The sequence below is a fragment of the Melopsittacus undulatus genome, chromosome 7 (assembly GCF_012275295.1).
Source record: "Melopsittacus undulatus isolate bMelUnd1 chromosome 7, bMelUnd1.mat.Z, whole genome shotgun sequence".
NCBI lineage: Eukaryota > Metazoa > Chordata > Aves > Psittaciformes > Psittaculidae > Melopsittacus > Melopsittacus undulatus.
In genome coordinates this window covers 57558980-57574157 of record NC_047533.1, presented here as the reverse complement: position 1 = coordinate 57574157, position 15178 = coordinate 57558980, and the positions used below count along the sequence as shown (strand labels likewise).

Below are 15178 nucleotides of genomic sequence, written 5' to 3'. Positions count from 1 at the left end.
TGATTATGGACACTTCAGTTCTCATTCTTTGTTGTTTTATGTTAAATGCTCAAACTGAGATTCAGAGGAAAAAACTCAGAGTCTTAAGTGATTCCAGCTTGAAGTGCATTGAAATAGCTGAGTTTGCATGATGTCTTGGACCACCACTGTAGGTTTTCCCCTAGTACAGGGAATTCAACATTTCACCAAATCCACCACACCACCTGCCCAGGCCAAACAGTGTAGTCACGTGTGGGCAGAGTAGCTTTGGGAATAAAAACTGATCCACTATTGAAAGAGGTTGGAAAAAAAATCCAGAAAGGGTTTTTCCATTTGGCAGCAGTCCACAAGGGAATGGACCTTTCTTCTCTCAAATACAGCATCCTCCTCCTCAGCTATTTCAGACAGGGGTAACAGAGAGAAAAAAGAAGAGCTGCATATCTATTCCATTGTTGAAGATAACATGCCATGTTGAACACTCTGGGGCCAGCACTTACCTAACTTTTTCTTCCCACCAGTGTTTTTTGTGAGTCTTTTGTCAGTCTCAATCAATAAAGCTGCAGCAACAAAAACCACAACTCCAACCTCTCCAGAATCAGTGTGTGAACTTATACGTTCACACACAATTCTGATTCAGCTTTCCCAGATAATGGCATGTATGAGCGCAGGGGAGAGCTGTTTGATGTGAAGCCTGATTGGCCTTCTTCTGCAGTAAAAAATAAATCAGTTTCTCTCAAACACATAGAAGGAGCTGTACATAATTTAGGGGTTAATCTTACCTTGGTGTTTCTCTGGCCCACAGTTCCTGGGTGGCACTAGCATGTGGCTTTTGGTCTTTTGCTGACAACCATCAGGAAATGTTTTTTGTAGTATAGACTCAGTATAATGTTGCAATCCACGAGTGTTTTAACAGCTGTGTTGATGGGTACCTGTTTATGCAGCTCTTAGGGATGGTACTGTGTGTGCAAGGCTCAATATACATGCTTCTTGACTTCAGTCATCCTTTTCTGTCACCTTGCTGTGAGTTTAGTGAAAAGTCACTCCCCCCAGGAAAGGGGAAATTAAAACTGGAATATATTTATTTTCAAATAATAATTCTTTTCTGTAGAGTTTCAGAAAATGTTCTGAAATGCTTTTGAAAATGCTTGTAGAAAACTAATTCCCATGAGATATGTTTATGTGACAGGGAAAAGAAAAACAGCTGTGATATAATCCTCCAACTGTATTAGGTTTTGGGTTTTTTTGTGCTGCTTCTTTCAAGAGGTGCCTAAACCTTCTTATTTGCTATGTAAATACAACTTGTACTTTCTTTCAGTAGAAGAAAAAGTGATAAAAGGGGATGCTTTTTCCCTGTAAGCAAAGGATGTGATTGACAGATATGAAAAGGGCAAAACTAGCAGAGAGGGAGTGAGGCATCTTCAGGTTCTGTTTCTCACAGCCTCACTGAAACCAGCAATGTTCGTTTGTCTTAGCACAGTAGCAATGTATGTAATTGTGAATGCAGCCTAGATGTGCTCAAGAAGGATTGCTGTATCCAAATGATTGAGATGCTGAACTCCCTGGATTAGTTGTACCTCAGTTGCTCAAGTATTGTACCAGCTGCAGCACAGGGAGCAGGCACGGGCTCTTGGCCACTGGCACCTCCGCACGTCTGCTTAAGTGTCAAGCTCAGGAGCTCAGAACTCTCTGGACAGTGAAGTCATCATGGTTTGCTTGGACCTTTTGCATGAAACTTGGAGCGTGGCCTTTCTTTCCAGTTACATGAGCAAGCTCTGGCTCATAGCCATTAGGCTAAACCTTTGGATTGCAGCCCCCAGGGGAGAGCCTGACAGATGTCTTCTGTCACCTGTTACCTAGCGAAAGCCAGTGAACCTCACCCAGGAAATCTTGTCTGCAATTTGTGCTCCAGGGGCAGCCAGTTATCTTCATTCACGGGACAGAAAACACATGACATCTCTTAAAAAGGGTTTTCAGTTATTGAATACACTGGGTCATAGGCTGGATACTTAGGTGCCAGAAGAAAACGAAGAGAGAAAAGGTAGCTTAGTAGTGATCATAAGTAGCCTTGCTTGAAATCAAAGCTGCTTTTGCAATAGGAAAACACTAGTAAGAGTCATCTGGGAAAGCAGTTTCCCATGTCTGGGAGCACCAGGAAGAGGTAGGCAGAGTAGAAGGTAAGATGATAGGTGGGCTGGATTTTCCTAGCAGCAGATATGAAGCGCCAGTCTTAGGTCAGTAGTGCACTTGTCATGTTAGGCCAGGAAAGGGGAAAACAAGGACATGGGTAAGGGGGTGAAGGAGGACAGATTTTTCCTTATGAGTGAATCTCTCCCATGATTTTCCTTCCACCGGAATTCCTCCTCCAGAAGCCTGAGCTCTGTGTAAAGGTTGGGAAATAAAAGGAAGAAAAAACTAATGATTTATTTTTCTTGCTAGTCAATGTGTTGGGAGTAGAGAGGCTTCTCTGGGAGTTGCAATTACTCCCCTGGGGATGCTGGAAATGCTTTGGGTTTTGTTTCTTTTTTCTTATAGCTTCAGCTCTAGGCTGAATGATGGCAAAACTTAACCTTCTGCTATTTGTGCCAGCTCTCTAGGTAGAGCAGGGAAGAAAAAAAGTGAAATACCACTTTGGGGTGGGAAGAGGTGTTTCCACAGGCTGTGCTATATAGCAGTGCTGTGCATCATAGCACTGCTATAGCAGTGCTGTGCATCATGGAATGGAAATCTGCAAAGTTTTGGATTTGAAACCTAGGAGTAAATACTGAGTCTTATCTAAAAGCTGTCTTGGAAGTCTTGTTATGGCAATGCATGGTAAAAACAAGTAGTAAAAATAGAATTTATTTACTGTATATTTCATTTGCAATAGTGTTGATGATTTTACATTTTTAGTTGTAATAGTGTTGATGATTTTTAAGGGTTAGCACTTGCCTATGAGCAAAGATTATATTATGAAGTATTATCTGAAGAATACTTCTGCTAAAGCACTGCTGCAATGCTGTTTTGCCTAAGTTAAAAATTCACAGTTTATTGGCAGCCTGAGTTAAGCTGGAGGTTTGATCTCTGTTCTGTGCTGTAGGATTTAGGTAATTTTTCACAGATTGCAGTCTTCTTTTCATGGTTTTGCTTGGATTTGAGAATCATTTATATGTAAATGATCCTGATGTCTTGTTCTTTCCCTTCTTACCAATTAACTTTGTTTTAAAGTACACAGTTCTGTGAGGAAAATCAGCAACGGTGCTGCCTGGGGCAGGTGAAACTGGGTGGTGTTAGCATGGTGATCATGTTTGCTGGAGCTCATTACCAAACTCACTTGCTGAATAATCAGACCTTTGAACTGAGTTCAGTGGTATCCCATTCATCTCACTCCGTTAGGCCACTTCATGGCAGCTCTTTTGTGTCTTCTTATAATTTGTCCTATGTAAATAGCCAAGGTGTTTATTATTAAAAGCAGCAAGAAAGCCCAGCTGAACAAGAAAAAACCTGGAAGAACAAGCCCTCAAAGAGATTTCAACTCTAGTGCCATGGGGTTTATTAAAGATAGAACAACTCTCTTTTTGTGACTGAAGGAAAATGCCATTAAATCCCTTTGTCTTGCTGCTACAGTAAACTTGCCAGAGCTATTCCAAAAACAACATGCCAAGAGATATTCAATGATTGTCAATGAAAGCTAGACTCAAAAATGCAGCATCCCTCTGTGTGGATCAAAGGGAACTCCAGGGTGTTCAGGATATGTTTCTATATGCTCACAAATGACTGAAAGAATTATTTTAAGGGGAGGTTTGCTAGTTTTGGCTTTGGAACTAAATCTGCTGTATCTGCTTGGTACCTCTGCCTGGAGAGTACAAGCATAGGTTGTTTTGCAAATGGAAAAGAACTTGTTATTTCATGAGTGAATGGGAGGATATGCAGGTTGCTATCTACTGGGCTAATCATTACTATGAAGAAATAAAATACGTACTCATGTACCTGCTGTTGTAAAATATCTGCAAAAATAATATCTGCAAAAGGTCTACACAGCTTCTTGTTGATCTAGCACAACTTTGAGCAAAAACTAGAAGGAATCTGTCAATGTCTACAGGAGTTTGCCTTGTACTTATTGGAGTTGCACTACTGCTCACCTTTTTGAGGCTGGGGTTTTCCCAAGGAGAGTGGAGTTCAGATTTTTAAACTGAATGTTTTCTTGAAAAATACTGATCCCTCAGAAAATTATGTGTATGATGGTGCAGAATTTTAAAGTTTGAGGGAGGTTGTCTCAGGCTTGGAGTAAAATTACCTAAAATCAGAGGAAGTGCGTGTTTCAGCTGCTGTGTTATTGATTACTCCAGGGCAGAATTGCTCACAGCACCATGGACTTAAATAACTTAAATAACAAACCCCTCTATTTTACACTAAAGGCAGGCCCTCTGTGTTTGAAATAGATTGGCTTGAATCAACTCCAGTGACAGGAATGTCATTATACACATACATTGTAATATTATACTAATAACATTATAATATTTTATTAGTATTGCACAAATAGTGTGGTTGTCTTCACTGGACCTAGAAGAGAGGACAGTCTCCACTCTCAGGAGATTGCAGGATGAATCTGCTCACACAGCTGGATAGTTAAGAGGCTGGTCCTTGGGGTGACAGGATGATTCTCACATTTTAATTTCTGGCTAGGCTGGAGTTCACACTTGGCTGTATTTAATATAGAAACTCCAGTTCGTGTTGCTGGACATGGAGCAACTGTGACTCTGAAGGATTTTTGATGCTCAAAGAGGTGGGATGATAGGGAAATGTTGTAGCATGGGAATTAAGGAGAGAATAGTATCAGACAAGGATCAGAAAAGCCTATTCATATGGCTTCCTTACCTGTCTTTCCCAGACAGCCCCAGTATTTCTCCAGGCAGGGATTGAGGGGGCATTTGTGAATATCTGGTATTTAATTGAAGTAAAAGCATTATGTTGAGAGAAGCAGGAATATGCTTATCTTTGGGAGAGGCAAAAGAGATGGGAGAAGCAGGCTTCTTCACCAGCTGTACATGGCTTGGGCAATGGAGGAGCAATTGGAGGTAGCCAACCTCAGTTTCCCCACCTGAGATTTCAGGTCAAGACATAAAAATATCCCCAGAAAGCTCCAGTTTGTGCAAGCACCTTGGTCTAGATAGGAGGCAAATTACAGTAATTGTAAGGTAGGCATCCTTCAATATTCACCACTTGCAGTATTTAGGGGAGCTACTGCAGGATGTTTGTAGGTTATAGGATGTAGGATGTATTTGTAGGATGCACTGAGGGGTACGTTAATGCATTTCTAAAGTAGGTTCCCCACCTTTTGCTGCTTGACTGCTCATCACAGGTTTTAAACTAAATAGCCTTTTGACGATTAAACTGGAGGATTTGGCTAGGCTGATGTGTACCTTTGCATCTGCCACATGGCCTACAGCTCAAGGGGCCAAGTGCTGCTATTGGGATGAAACAGCAAGGCATGAACCTGAGGGAAAATGAGCAGCTTGCTCTGGAGAACAGTCTTACGTTCATCCTGTTGTGCACTGATGTTTTGGGAATGGATTTGTGATGTGGGGCTTTTTTTATTACACCATGGAAAATATTTTTCTGTCCAAATCAGCTGGGTCTTCAGTAACACTAAAAAATTAAAAGCACTTCTGTGCTAGGTGTTCCCTAAAAGATGGAAAATAAGATTTTTACATTAAAATGCCAGGAAGAAAAATGGTGAGGGCATAAAGTGCTGCTTTATTTTCATCAGATGCTAGTGCTTTTGGAAAATCGGTTGTGCTCCAGCAGTCATTATCCCCGTGTGCATCTCTTGCTTTGTGCTCCAGCTTCAATCTGAAAGGTGTCTGTGAAGCAAGCCTTGCATTAGCTGTAATTCCAACTACACCCCACAGAGGTAGAGGGGACATCCCTGGGACCTAGGCTTGAATCCCTGTTTTCCTTCTTTCTTTTAATCAGCTACGCCTTTGTTCCAGGAGTGTCAACATCAGGGGCTCTAAGCCCGGGGAGCACCACTGCCAGCACTACAGCACGGATGGTCACCAGCAGCAGCAGCCGCCCCACCACCACCTCAGCCTCGGGCAGGAGGAACAGAAGCACCAGCACGCCATCGCCCATGGCTGATGTCCCCGATGAAATGACCACTCACGTCCCGCCTGCCTCCTCCCAGCTGCCGCCAGCTGGTGCAGAGAGCTGTGACCCCATGGAAGCCCGTGATATTATGTGGTCTCGAACTCGGCAGGGACAGGTGGCAAAGCAGCCATGTCCTATGGGCTCTATAGGTGAGTTGAGGGATGGGAGAATACAGCAAGCTGTCTCTGTTTGCCCATGGGATGTTGTGAGTGTGCAATGGGATTGCTCACAGGCGCCTCTGGCACATGTGATGCCTTCTGTCAGGTCTGCATTGCTTTGGTGAACTGTGGCAAGCAGCTGGCTGGGCCCAAAATACTCTGACCACACTTGCAGGATCTTTAGCATCCCAGGATCTGGCCAAAAGAGAGTGCAAGCTAATGACCTTGTAGGGTTGAGCTTGATGTGCTATAAACGCTTCTGCTTCCAGAAGTTATGTACAATATGCCTGCTGTCTCTGGTTTTGGCTGTATTTGTAGACACTGGGCTCATTGGCTGATGTGTTGATGGTCAATGCCTTGCTTGATTGAGAGTGGAGGAGGAAAGGGGGAGAAATAAACAAAACTTACATTTTGAAGCTCTTTGTTGCACTGTTTGCATTTCAAAGGTTGTGGCCAGCGTTTTGAAGCACTCCTGAACCAGCGTGAGTGATTTTTCAGCCTGCAGACAGCATCCAGTCTGATCAGCAGGGAAAGCAGGGGGGGAAACAAAGCCAAATCTTTCAAAATGGTTTATTGCTTATTGGATTTTTCTCCTTTTCTTCTACTCTCCCCCCCCAGTTGTTTTCTTCCAAAAGATTGCTTTTTGAAATTTTCTGTCCAAATGAAAACATAGTCGAATAAAGCATGGGGTTTGGCATATGGCTCAGTTTGCTGTATTTTAACAAATGCAGGTTTCTAAAAGTATTTGTTTTTCAAGTGAGTCTTGGTGTCCTGCTGAAAAGCTGCTTGCCAAGAAGGAATCAGAAGTTGGAGAAAATTGCATGAAAATAAGAGATGAAAGGATCTGGCTTGCAGAGGAGATTCTGTTAAATTTACACCTGTATATGTGAATACTGATTCTGTTGAATTCGGAGAGGTCACACTGATAAAAATATATGTTAAAGTATGATGGGCATGGAAAGGCATCAGTCGTGACAATAGGTAAAGACCATTTTTGCTACTTTTCCAGCCCAATTTGGTAAAAATAATGCCAAAAGTGTTATGTGGTTTCCAGAGTGGGGAAAGAAGAGTCTGCACTGAAACTGTGGAAAGGAATGGAGAGGAGAAGAGGAAAAGGAAGGCTGGATGCAGGGAGCTCTTTTCTAGGCACGAGAGCTGGATGAAAATAACTAAGGAAAAAAAAGATAACCCAAGTTTTTGATAGGGGATGGCAAGAAGCCTTCCCCATCTCTAATTTCAGTGATTCATGCGACTTGTTAAAAGCTGTGGTACATTAGCAGTGAGCTTCTTCCAGCTCCCTTGGAAGGCATAAGCAAACTCTCACTGGTTTCAGTCGGTGCTACCATCAAACCTAGCCTTGTTATTCACTCCTCTGCTGAAAAGTTTGGCTCTGCACTTTGTATAACACAGACTCTAATCCATGTATTCAGGCTTTCTTGCTTTTTAAAGATCTTCAACTGCACCATTTCAGATGCATTTCTCTTTGTCTGGAAGGGCCAAGGTCCTTTGGTGTCTTTTACAGCAGGGATCTGGGGTGGCCTTTGCCAAACAAAACTCTCCTGTGAAGCCCCTCTTGACAGCAGTGGGTGGACAGTAAAGCCCAATGTTACATCTTGGCTTTCATGGTGTTTAAATTTTTGTGTGTTTCCACCGAAATGGTTCAGTGATGATTCAGAGCAGTAAAACCTACATAAAGCAGCATGGAAGTTGAGGCACAGGGTCTGATCCCAGGGCACCAGCAGTGGAACAGAGCACTTAAGGTGCTGGCTCAGTGCTTGAGATGCAGCTTTGATTTGTTAGTTCCTGGCATCTTTCCTGCCTGGCGTAAGGCAAAAACCTCTGTCCATAGTCTCCAGCAAAATGGAGGTAATGTCCTTGCTCTATCTCATGGGTCTTTTAAGTCTTAGGCCTAAGATGATGGGAGACTAGGACACTAAAATTACTTGGAAGGGTCCTTTTATGATCCTAAGCACTATTAAGCTCCCATGCTTTGCATGAGGTGTCTATCATTGTGAAATAAAGCCTTTAACATGGGGTCTGGGTGCAAAATGCAACTGGTAACACTGAACACAATGGCTTTCATTTTCCAGGTGTTGCAACCTTCCGGTGTCTCGCACCAGATGGGATTTGGGAGCCTCAAGGACCTGATCTCAGCAACTGTTCTTCTCCCTGGATCAACCACATCACTCAGAAGGTAAAACCCTTCCCATGTGTTGACCACACTGAGCCTACGCACTAACCTTCCTGAGCTCCCTGGTTGTTTTCACAACAGGGAACCCAAAGTGACCAACACATAAAGCATGAATCGTGTGAGGTAATGAGGAATTGGAACAAGAAGGCAAGACTGTAAATATGTGATAGAAAGTAATTCAAAGAGGGTGAAGGAAAGGCAAAGGAGAAAGACTGTAGAGCAGAGTGAACGATGGTTCTTGTTTGTGTCAAGAAAAGGAGGAAAAGAGGGGAGGAGGTGGGTGGTCACGTGGAAAATACCAACTTATTGCAGAAGGAAGCTTTCCTTTTCATGCACCCCCAAGGATTTTCTCATGCCATGCAAGCACAGGATAAATGCTATAGTTGAGAAATCTTTACCAAAGAAAGGCAGGCTCAATATGAAAATTTTGCATTGCACTTCTGACTTTCTGTTTTTAGCTTCTGCCCAAATCGTAAAGGAACTGATGGAATAGACAACAGTGCTGCAGTAATGCATATCTTTTGACTCTTAAGTCCCTTGATGAATGTTTTGTAGCACTTCATCATTTATCAGTGTTAAAAGTGCATTAACATGTGACAATAGAAGTTCAAGACAAGCAGAGCTTATTTGATAGCAATATGTTGAACGTTTTTGTTATTAATGCACAGTGGTGCTTTCAGCTGATTTTATTACAAAAGAAGACCAGATGTGTGTTTACGCCAGAGTCTGTGGGCTGAATCCTTATTACTGCAATCTGTGGGGATTTATTTGCTCCTTTAGCCAGAGTGAGTGAGTCCCAGTATTGCAGGCTAGCTGTGCTGCTGTGTGGGAGCAACACAGCACTGCCAGGGAGCCAGTGCTTGCTGGTGAACAGGATGGGGTGACCCTACAGACAAGACTCTCTGGCTTTCTTCTTAACTGAGGTACAACAATCTGTGAATCACTAGCACATACACCCCTGATCATCACTATATCTTGCCATATATATTTATACCTTTCTCTCCCCAAAGACCAGGGAAGATATTAATTAACATGGGGCTGCTGTGACATGGCACAGCCATTACAAAGCCTGTGGTCTTTCTGTCCCATGTGGGAGGGTGGGTAGCTTTCCTGCTGTACACTCAGCTAGCTGATTAATAAAAATTGCCTTTGCTGGTATTAGCAGCTGTGCAGCTCTTGTTTTATGACCCACGTACTTATCCTGGAGGGGTTAATATTACTTATGCTAGCTATAATTCACGAAGGCAGCTGGGAGACCTTTTGCTGCTCGGTGAAGATGTCTAGGCAGTTAGCCATTAGCAGAGGGAAATAATAGCTTGCACTGATGAAATCTCCATCAAGGTTAGGCTTATTTTATTTGAAAACCCAGCTATCATTTGCGTAAGAAATGACCCCCATTTAATTTGCTATGCACTTTCAAAGCAGGCTACAATTGAAGAGCCAGGTTTACAGAAATGCCCAGCAGGTTAAAATTGGGACTGGAGATAGTCAGTTTGTTTTAATTGTTACTGTTTTTGTGGAGGAATTTAGTTATGTTCAGCTTTGGGAAACTTCCACCAGTTGGTGGGAAGGCTATAGGGATCTGCCAAATGACCCTGGATCCAATATTTGATGCCTAAGTAGTAAGCCACTGGGATCTTGGAATATGTGTCCCAACCTTAATTGAGAGCTGCTAGAAAAACATGAAGGCTTTCCAGGAATGACTTTTGAGAGGAAAACTCTGCCAGGCTTGCCTATGGGCATGTGCTGGGGTTTGCATTCAGTAAGATACTTAGAGCAAACATTCTAAATTACTAATGAAATAATCAATAACCTCTTGGTTTCCCTGCCCAAGCAAAAGGCTTGGAAATCATCACTGTGCTTAGAGTTGCACACCAACCCACCCATAAATCAGGCACTGGTTTCTCACATCCTTGCTGTGGATGGGCCGCTTCCCTGCCCCAAGCTTGTAGACTTTTTCCAGCACCTATCTAAAGCTGAAAAGCAAGCCTTCCTCCTCTCAGCAAAGCCAGCCGCACTCCTTGCTGCTGTGGGAGCAGAAAGCCAGCCATAGAAGCCATAGAAGAAGCAGAAAGCCAGCCATACTTCAGAGGTGATCACACCCTGCAGCTCAGCTCTCGTGCATCCCCAGTGTTTGGGTTCTCCTTGGCCACCTATCCCACAGCATCCACAGCTACAGCACAGCTTACAAAATGGCTAGAAATGCTACTTTGTCAGCCAGGGTTCATACCTGCTCAGCATATCTTCGTTCCTAATCTGCTTTGTCTCCCAAAAATACCTTCTTCTGTCACCTGCTGGGACCAAGCTGCTCAGGAAGAAGGGTGATGGGTCCCGTGGAGAGATTTCAGCCAAGCCAGAGAGGATGGTAGGGAAATGCTGTGCTTGCTTTCATGTCTCTCTAAGTGAAATAAGGATTATTACTTGCTGCTTTTCTTTCTCCTGCTGTGCTCAAACTGTACATTGGGTGTTTGCCTGCTTGCATCATGGTATTAGGTTTTACAACCCTCTATTAACTTCCATTAGAGTTATTGTGCTTGATGGAAGATCAGAACAAATGTCTGCTTCAGCAATTCATTGGCCTCCTGACATTTACTTTAACTTTATTGTTGGTGCCTACCATGCCCTTGTAACATAGCAGGAGAATAAACTTGCCAGTGCGATTGAATTATGCACTGCTACCTGGGTTATTTCTAGAGTCAAGCAGTAAAAGGAAGCAAAAAGGTCAGTTTTGGATACATTGCTTTGTCCTGATCATGAGGTCATACATTCAGTCTCAGCCTCTTTGTTTTACCTCTTGCTTTCATCACTACTGTCATTGGTGCGGTGTATGACTTGCATGAAAATATCTTTTCCTTGCTGCAGCTTTCAGTTGTGGGTGCTTCCTAGGAGGAGAGGCACCACTATGCTCCACTTCAAGCCTCTGAAAGAGAAAAGGCAGAACAGAAAGTGTTTTGTCCTTCATGAATGCATGAAAAGCCTCAAACATCCATAAAGCACATGCCAGCCATGTTCATGTTGCCCTCCTGAACAGCGTAGATGATATAGTCACAAAGAACAGATAAACCTTAGGAGTCAAAGTACAAAGTACCTTCATCAGGTCTTGTAGATTTGCTAGCTTGTGTCTGGCAGAGGGAGTGGGGTTTTGTGGAGGACATCACCACATGATCATGTCAAGGCCTGAGGGTGAAATTGCAGTCCTGATGACACCACAGTGAAATCCTCCATCCAGGTTGATTTTGGCAGTATGTTTCCAGAGTGACATCATGTACTGGATGGAGCAGGTGCTATAGTTGATGGGTTATTAAAGGGACATTAGATGCAGTTTAAGTTGTTTGAATGCCGTAGTTTAAAACCCACTTTTTCAGTGTTCTCTATCTCAGCTGTACTGTAGGAAGAGCAGCAGTCAAACCCTGTTGGATAACTAGTGTTTATAACTAGTTAGTTATCATCCAATAAAAGAAAAAAGCAAAGTTAAGTGAAACAGGATGTTCATCGCCCAAGAAAGAGGATGGTAGATATGTTCTGACTCTTTCCTGTGAATGTACACATGTACAATGAAACCTCTTCCAGGGAAAGAAAATGGCCATGAAGGCTTTACAGTATCAGAAGTTAGCCCACAGCCGCTCTTTCAGCTTTGCTACCCAGCTACTGGCAGCTGATGGTGCCTGGTGAAACCTGTCAGATGTTTGTCCCTCCAGAAAACAGCGTCGACTACATGGCCTTTCCAGCTGACTGGTCCATTTTGAATACCACTGTGCTTAAAAATCCTGGTTCAATCTTTCATGCCATCTCTTGGGGTTTTTTTTTTATCAGTCAGCCTCAGGGTGCAGGAAAATACTTTTGCCTTTATGACCACTGGTGTTTCAGCACATTTGCTCCCTTCCCAGCATCTTTCTTATTTCTTCTGAATTTTCTTCCCTAAATACTTTTTTTCCTTCAATTTTTCTCATTTTTATTCTACTGTTCTCTTCCGCAGTCATTTCCTTCTGAGAAAGATAGGGCTGAACCAGTGAACAATGCAATATGGGGGAAGTCATTGTTAGTCTTCCCAGAAAAGGTTCCTTGCTTCTGTTCTTCGGCATATATGAAACAGGCAGAAATGCATGCCCTCTTCGACAGCTATTATTTCACAGTCTTTTCATTCATAAGAAGACACAAGATAGTGGTACAAACTGAGAAATATTAGCAAAGTGCTGCACAGCATGGTTTCAGGTATGCCAATGCTCATTTGTAAATCTGGCCTGAATTCTGCTCAAATGGAAGAGATGAGCAATTTTTTTGACAGAGCTAGGAAACTATTTTTTGCGTGGTGGCATTTTTGGCAAGGAACATTTTTTTCTTTCCTTCAAATTAACATTCCAAGACTAGATTTAATCAAATTGTAAAAGGGGAGGGGGAGTCATCCAAAACAACTAGAAATCCAGTTTATTTTGAACAGATTGTTTTATTTTATCACAGAATACTTTTTCTTGTTTGTTTTTAAATCAATTTTCTCATAATCAAGATAGAAAATTAAAAAACAAACAAAAAACCCCTAAAATCAGAAAGAGATGTGTTATTTTTAACTCACTTTGTTTCTGAGCCTCTGAGTAGAAAGCTCAGTTAATTGCACATTTTTTCCTTACTTCTTGCTGACCTCTCAGTGACAGCGTGACCCCTTGAAGAACCTCCAAGGGTTGTGCCTGTGTTCCTGTCTGACTATGTCAGTGTTCGGGTTAAAGAATATTATGTTTTGGAAGAAATACCTTATGAAGGGCTTGTCTTCCATGCAGCAATGGTGATGAGGAAGATGTGGAGAGGTGTTTTATTAGAAGTGAAGTTAGCAATGCATCCTCTTGGGCAGCAATGAGCTTTGCTAAGCATTATGTAGAATTAATCAAAACAGGGGCTCAGTCCTCAGACATATATCTTAGGCCTGGACTATTCAGTCAACATTTGGAACATTTGGAACTCGTAACAGAAGTTTGATTTGATGGGTCTGCATGGGAGATACTTCAATATGGGTGGAAAATTCTCAAATGAATTGGGGAAATTAGCATTAACATATCATATGGCCATCATTTTGGGTACCCCTCTCATTATTCACACAGGCAGAATGGAAAGAGTGTCTCAGCACTGTCGAGACTTGTAACTGCTTTTTCTGGTAATAATGAGTAAGTGTGGAAATGAATGTCAGTACTAGGAAGTAGCTTCATCATCTGTCAACCAGACACATTGTCCCAAGGGAATGGCACATCTCTCTGTTTTTGGGAAACCTACGTGCATTAAATGAGTTTGGATAAACACTTCTGTGTCCCTGGGGTTCATGGATTTTGAACTTTAATGTGCCTTTTCTCAGGCATTTCTTCCATTGTTGCCTATACTGGGGGTGTTTATTCAGTCACATAAGAATTCCTGTGATTTGCAGGTTTTATGATCAGTTCAAGATAAAAGGAAAAGGTTTTATTAATGATGAATCCACACCACTTTTCCTGACAGGTAGGAAGAACAGCAGCCTGCAGTTAAATGCCACCAGGAACTTATTGCAGGGAACTCTTGGGTTTGTCTTTGTAGCAACTGACCAATTTTCCCAGAGTATGCTCGTTTGCATAGGTACATGGTCCAAGAGAAAATGTATGCATCAAATATTGGGTAGAAGGTTTTTTTTTTCCTAATGCATCTGTAATAAACCATTGCATTCCTGCAGTTTTCTGTAAGGCTTACAGAAACACTATCTTACATACATGCTAAGCTCCAGTGATGAACTGCAGGAAAATGTTGAAATTGATTTCTTTACGTAAAGAGATTTGATGCAGTCATTCTTTAATGTTCTGGGTGCCAACAGAAGAGGTCAAAATTCAGCTTCTATGCTGATATGTGGCTTTCTTCAGCTGCTTATGAGAGCAGGCAGCTGCAAGAGTAAGATCTGGTTTCTATGGCATTAGCCTTGTGTGTAACAAGGAAGAAATAATTCAATTTTTGAATATGTTATCATTGCTCTAATGGGAAGAACAACACATTATCTCTTTTATTTATCTTCTCTATATCATCATATGCTTTAATTCTCTGAAGATGAGCATATGAACATCTTCACTTATATTTCATTAAATCAGATTGGCTGTCGCTGTCAAATTGATGAAAGTAAGTTATTCATTTATAACTCAGCTAATTGATTTACAGAGAGGTAGAAACTCAGCTTGCAATCTTTCCCTAGAATCTCGCTTTTATAATAAGCACCAGAAATTGAGGGAACAAGAGAAATATTTGATCTCTAACTGCTGGAAAATAAGACAATTGGAAATTTCATATGAAGAACCCAGCTGAGCTGGCCACTGAGCCTGAAAGAGAAGTGGGAGCTTCATTCAAATGTCATCCTGTGCAGTTTCTTCTTATCCTTGGCATATTCCCCATGGATAGTCATTCCAGATCACAGAGTAGTATATAACAAAAAAAGCCTAGCAACCTGCAATAGTGTTTTCATAGTGGGCTGCTTGTAGAAAGGAGATGGGACAAGCTTCTGTTGGGACTGTTGTTTTAGGGACTGTTGACTGTTCTGTTGTTCTGATGGGACAAGAGACTGTTCCCAGTCTCCGTGGCATAGAAGAAGAGAGGGCCACCAGAAAAGGAGAACAAAATGGAGCAAGGGAGAAAAGTCACAAGGAGAGAGTTTCCCAAACAATTGCACCGTGAATTCCTCTGCAGGTGATTTGTGAGTTTTATGACTCAAGTAAACGATAAAAGCCAT

General features: G+C 42.2%; 1 protein-coding gene across 1 annotated transcript in view; it reads left to right on the top strand.

The window, feature by feature from the left end:
• The window catches only part of ADGRL3 (adhesion G protein-coupled receptor L3), a 413903-nt gene that overhangs the window by 308722 nt on the left and 90003 nt on the right, over positions 1 to 15178 (top strand). Inside the window, exons 8-9 of the mRNA XM_031048551.2 lie at positions 5949 to 6254; positions 8354 to 8457. Coding sequence (XP_030904411.2) covers positions 5949 to 6254; positions 8354 to 8457 — 410 coding nt within the window. The remainder of the gene's footprint in view (positions 1 to 5948; positions 6255 to 8353; positions 8458 to 15178) is intronic.